The sequence below is a fragment of the Rhincodon typus genome, chromosome 4 (genome assembly GCF_021869965.1).
Source record: "Rhincodon typus isolate 14 chromosome 4, sRhiTyp1.1, whole genome shotgun sequence".
In the NCBI taxonomy this organism is placed as follows: domain Eukaryota; kingdom Metazoa; phylum Chordata; class Chondrichthyes; order Orectolobiformes; family Rhincodontidae; genus Rhincodon; species Rhincodon typus.
The window spans coordinates 60072012-60078036 of record NC_063335.1 but is presented as its reverse complement, the minus strand read 5'-3'; the positions used below and the strand labels follow the sequence as shown (position 1 = coordinate 60078036).

The 6025-nt window shown below is 45.0% G+C and overlaps 1 protein-coding gene across 1 annotated transcript in view; it reads right to left on the bottom strand.

Moving 5' to 3' along the window:
* Nucleotides 1–279: 279 nt before the first annotated feature.
* Nucleotides 280–6025, bottom strand: part of oxr1a (oxidation resistance 1a) — a 245534-nt gene continuing 239788 nt past the window's right edge. The window contains exons 12-13 of the mRNA XM_048596118.1: nt 495–657; nt 280–336 (exon numbers count right to left, since the gene is read on the bottom strand). Coding sequence (XP_048452075.1) covers nt 280–336; nt 495–657 — 220 coding nt within the window. The remainder of the gene's footprint in view (nt 337–494; nt 658–6025) is intronic.

Sequence of the window (6025 nt, the reverse complement as noted above, 5' to 3'; positions counted from 1 at the left end):
GGAGTAGAGAAGATTTAAAGGTGACCTTATTCAGGTGTTCAAAATTACAAACAATTTTGATGAAGTAAAGAAGTTATCCTGTTTCCACTGGTTGGAACGTCAGTAATTAGGGGTCACAATTTTAAGATTGTCAGCGAGAGAGTTAGGAGTGTGACATGAAGAGAAACATTTTTACCCAGAGCTGTTAGGATTTGGAATGCACTACCTGGGAGAGCGGTGGAGGCAGACTCCATTGGAGATTTCAAAAGAAAGTTGGATATATGTTTGGAAGTGAAGATGTTAGTTGGCTATAAAGGTAGGGCTGGAGAATGGGTCGTCAGGTAGCTCCTTTGGGAGCTGATACAGACACGATGTGTAAAATTCTGTGATTTTATGAATTTTTATCCTTTGTTTTTTTAAAAATTTAAGCTGCACATGCACAATTTACAAATGACTTAATAAAGATTTTGTCATAGCTTCCCAAATGACACGAATGAATCCTAAAACACACTTACCTCCCAGTCTGCCAGCGATGGGATATTGTTGGAATTCTCATTCATTTTTGACTTGTCATTCTTTGTGATGACCATGAATCCTTGCTGCTTCACCAACTCTCCAGTTTCATCGCCATACAATTCTGGAGACCATTGCACAAAGAAGGCATATAGATGCTCAGCCCTGAAAAGCAAATGGTTTCCACTGTTTAAATGTCAGCCAATTTGCTTGAGACTGTAACCAGGGCAATGCAACTCAGGGTTAAGCTAGAGTACCACACATCTCCTCTATCTGGGGTCTACCTTAGCCTGGGTGAGGAATCCTGGCAGGCGAATTGACAGGAGCTGGAGGCCAAAGTCTCAGCTCGCCTAGGCTGCTGGACAGGACTGCTCTGACTGCTTTCTTACAGGAGCTGAGTGCAAGTCATAAACCAACTGGTGGCCTCCCTGCCATGGTACCGACTGGTCCCTTTGACCCTTCCTCCTGGTTTTGTCACAAAAATCCAGAGAATGTTAGTTCATTTCTTCTGGGACAGCACAGGTTCTGAGTCTCCACGTCGAGGAGGGTGGTCAGTTGCTGGTGTGCCTCTGCACCCATGTGGTGACTTTCCGCTTTCAGACCCTGCAGCAACATCTTAACGCTGAGGCTCCTGCCAGGTGGTGTGCCCTGATGATGTACCTTTTCCACTGGGTGTGCATCCTTAATTACAACATGCAGCTCCTGTCTGTGTTTTTTTTTTATTCTTTATTCATTCACTGGATGAGGTCCTCACTGGCTAGGCAGCATTTTATTGCCTATCCCTAATTGTTCAGAGGGCAGTTAAAAGTCAACCACATTGCTGTGGGTCTGGAATCACATGTAGGCCAGACCAGGTAAGGATGGCAGTTTCCTTCCCTAAAGGACATTAGTGAACCAGATGGGTTTTTCCAACAATCGGCAATGGATTCACGGTCATTATTAAGACTCTTAATTCCACATATTTATTGAATTGAAATTCCACCATCTGCCATGGCGGGATTCGAACCTGGGTCCCCAGAATGTAATCTGTATCTCTGGATTAACAGTCCAGCGATAATGACACTAGGCCATCGCCTCCCCTTTTACCAGTACCTAACCGTCTAAAACATGGTTGACTTATGTCAGGCCTTCCTGCCGTCAAGATTAGCAGCCGTTGCTCAGGAATCTGCACCTCTACCATCATGGGTTCGAGTGACCGGTGGAGGGGAGGGCTGTGGCTGCGGGTGTGACCAGAGTTGGGGACATGCCAGGTGGCAGAGACCTGGGTTGGATGTTGCTGCGTGATTTGGCAAGCTTGGCAGTGGTGAACGTCCATCTCGCATCTGATGCCGTCTGACACCTAAAATGGACAGTGCTTGAACCCAACTTCATGTATCAGTTGGAAGATGCTCAGCTGAGTAATGTAATCCCATCCGGACTTAACCCTGTTTGGATGCAATTTCACATTAGCCCTAAGGTTCTGAACCTCCCTTAGGAACCTACGCCCCACAATCTGAGCCACCTCCTTACTACGTATTTTGTGTTGTTAGGGTTCTTGCACAGGTTGCTGTGGCACAACATCCACCGCAACTCTTATGTCCGTTGTGGATACACCTTACTTGCTGCCAGGCAGCAAGGATCCCCAGTGGAGGTCTTTCTACGTGGGAATCTGCCCTCTTTCCATCAAGGACCTGGGGTGGAGGGTGTTGCATGCAGCAGTCCGTTATAACTGCATATTGTGGCAGTTCATGGACTCCCAGTGCAAATGTTCGTTTTGCAGTGCTGTGGAGTCCGTAGACCACGTGCATATTGGTTGTGAGCATCTTCACTCCTTTTTCGTTATTAGAAAAACTTTCTGTTGTGCTCTTGGTTGCGCTTCAGCCCCACACTCCTGATATCTGAGCACTAGGTATGAAAGGGTATGGGCAGATCAGAGGATCTCCAAATGGGTCTGCTCCTGGGCCTGGCCAGGCCAGCAATAAACAGGTCCAGGCAGTTGGCCATGGAGGGGCCATATCTGCCATCTGCCTGCCCCTCTTCCACCTTTACATCCGAAACCAAGTATCATTGGAGAGGAAGCGGTGTCCACCAATATTTTTGACACCTTTGGGGGAGGTGTGTGCCATGGGGGATGGAGTGCTCTAATTCCCACTCCAATTCCATTTTAATTTAGTCTCTTCCTTCTCTCCCTAGCACCCTCCCCCTCAATTCCATCACCTTCATATTTTAATGACAGCATTGCCCTTAGCAGGCTGTGCTTTTTAATATTCAATTGGCCACATGGATGTTTTCCTGGTGCGGGAAAAAATTGAAGTATATACTCAATGGGCTCTTTTTACTGTCTCACTGAAAAGAATGTATACACAGCCATGGGTGATTTGGGGAAAAACATAAGCATTACTTCTGGGCCTTCTTGTGGTGCAGTGGTAGTGTCCCTGCCCTGGACAAGGGAGGCCTGGGTTCACGTTCCCCCTGCTCTAGAAGTGTGTAATAACATCTCGGAGTATGTTGATTAGAAAAATTCATTAAAATATAATGACTGTTGTCGCACAGTGGCAGTGTCCCTATCTATAAAGTTAAGAGATCTGGCATTAAGTCCCACCTGCCCCAGAAGTGTTCAATTACATCTCTGAACAGGTCGATTTTAAAGACAGGGTTTTTGTGGTAGAATGGCAATGTCTTTACCTCTGAGCCTGGAGGCTCGGGTTCAAGTCCCAAGAGGTGTGATATAGCATTTCTGAACAGGCTGATTAGCAAAATAGGTTAAATAACAACAGATGAGTCAGTCATTTAAAGAAAGGAATCGGGGTAGGCCCTCTTGTGACACAGTGGCACTGTCCCTATTCAAGTCTTACCTGTTGCAGGGGTGTGTAATAATATCTCTGAACAGGTTAATTAGAAAAATAGGTTAAATGAGAAAATAAGGGTGTCAGTGGGGTTAATGATTCATGTTAGTTAAGGAGAGTCAGCAAGAATTTGTCAAAGGCAGATCATGTTTGAGTAACGCAATTGGATTTTTGGTGAAATGACTAAGATGGTTACTCTGGAGCCATACAGCATGTAAAAAGCCCGGACGGGGTGGAATTTGTTAAATGTGTCCAAGAAAGTTTCCTATGTAGAGGGCCCTATTTGGGAGCGTGCAACATTAGACCGCCTCTTAGGAAACGAGGTCTAGCAAGTGACTGAAGTGTCAGTCAGAGAGCACTTTGGATCCAGTGACTATAACTCTCTTATTTATGAAAAAAGATAGGACAGGTCCACAGGTTAAGGTACTAAACTGGAGCAGGGCCAATTTTGGGGCCACAAGGCAGGATCTAGCAGAGGTCGATTGGGTGAGTCTGTTTGAAGGAAAAGGAACGATTGGCAAATGGGAAGCTTTTAAAATGGTGATAGCAAGAGTCCAGGGACAGTATGTCCCTGTTAGGGTAAAGGGAAAAGCTGGCAGGTTTAGGGATCCCTGGATGACGAGAGATATTGAGGCTCTGGGTCAGGAAAAAGATGGAGGCATACATTGGGTTTAAGCTATTGGGTTCAACTGAATCCCTAGATGACAATAAAAAGAGCAGGAGTACAGTCAAGAGGGAAATCAGAAGAGCAAAAAGAGGGTACAAGATGGATCTGGCACATAAGGTATTAGATAATTCCAAGATGTACCATAGCTATACTAAGAGTAAAAGGTGGCTCGGGAGAGAATAGGTCCCCTTAAAGATCAGCATGGCCATCTATGTGTAGAGACCAGGAAATGGGGGAGATTTTTAATGAATATTTCTCCTCACTTCTTGCTGAGGAGAGAATCATGGATGCTAAGCAAATAAGGGAAACAAGTGGGGATGTTTTGGACCATGTACACATCACCAGCGAAGAGGTGTTTGCAGCCTTAAAGCACATCAAGATGGATAAGTCCCCTGGGCCTGATCAAGGCCATCCTCAGATGTTGTGGGAGGCTGTGGAAAAAATTGCAGAGGCCCTTGCAGAGATTTTTGCTTCATCTTTAGCCACTGGTGAAGTTCCAGACTCTGGAGGGTGGCTAATGTTGTTCCATTGTTTAAGAAAGGTAGCAAAGACAAGGCAGGGAACTACAGGCCACTCAGCCTGATATCAGTGGGAAGTAAGTTATTGGAGAGGATACTGAGAGACAGGATCAACCAACATTTGGATTGTCAAGGTCTGATTTGGGATAGTCAGCATGAATTTGTGCATGGGAGGTCAAATCTTTTCGAGTTTCAAAGGGGTAACCAAGAGGCTGGAGGAGGGTAGGGCTGTAAATGTTGTCTTTATGGACTTTAGTAAGGCCTTTGGCAAGGTCCCACATGGCAGATTAGTCATGAAAGTTGGGTTGCATGGGATCCAGGGAGAGCCAGCTAATTTGATTCAAAATTGGCTTGACGGTAGGGAGCAAAAGGTGATGGTTGAAGGCTGTTTCTTGGACTGGAGGCCTGTGACTAGTGGTGTGCCACAGGAATCAGTGCTGGGACCTTTGTTATTTGCATGATCTGGATGTGAACGAACAAGGCATGATTAGTAAGTTTGCAGATGATACAAAATTAGGAGGAGGTATAGTCGATGTCAAAGGTTATCAAAAATTACAGAAGGATCTCGATCAGATGGGGAAGTGGGCTGAGGATTGGCAAATGCAATTCAATACAGATAAGCGTGAGGTGTTGCACTTTAGAAAGTCAAACCAAGGTAGGACTTATACAGTAAATGTTAAGGTCCTGAGGAGTGTTGTTGAACAGAAAGACCTAGGAGTACAAGCACATAGTTCGTTGAAAGCGACGTCAAAGGTGGACAGAGTGATGAAGGCGGCATTAAGCATGCAGGCCTTCATCGGTCAAGACACTGAGTATAGGAGTGAGGATGTTATGTTACAATTGTATAAATCGTTGGTGAGGCCGCAATGAAGTACTGTGTACAGTTTTGGTCACCCTGTTATAAGAAAAACATAGTTAAACTGGAAATTGTACAAAAAAGATTTACGAGGATGTTGCCAGGACCAGTAGGCCTGAGTTATAGGGACAGGTTGGCCAGGATAGGATTTTATTCCTTCGAACATAGGAGATTGAGGGGTGACCTTATTGAGATGTATAAAATCATGAGGGGCATAGATAGGATGAATGCATGTAGCCTTTTACCCCGTGGGATGGGGAATTGAAAACTAGAGAGCATAGGTTGAAGGTGACAGAGGATAGATTTAAAGAGGACCTGAGGGGCAATTTCTTCACGCAGAGAGTGGTGCATATATGGAAAGTGATTGAGGCAGGTACAATAGCAACATCTAAAAAATCATTTGGATTGGTACACGGATAGCGATGATTTAGAGGCAGTATGGACCAAATGCAGTCAACTGGAACTAGCTGAGTGGGCACCATGGTCAGTATGGGCCAGTTTGGGCTGGAGGGCCTGTTTCCATGCTGTTTTACTCTATAACTCTATGAATCTATGAACAGGAAAGCAAAACAACAGTGGTATGGATTCAAAGAAATCACATTACGAAGAATCAAATAAAAGGGTATGTTTTTGAAACAAGAGATAACAAGGTGTAGAGCTGGATGAA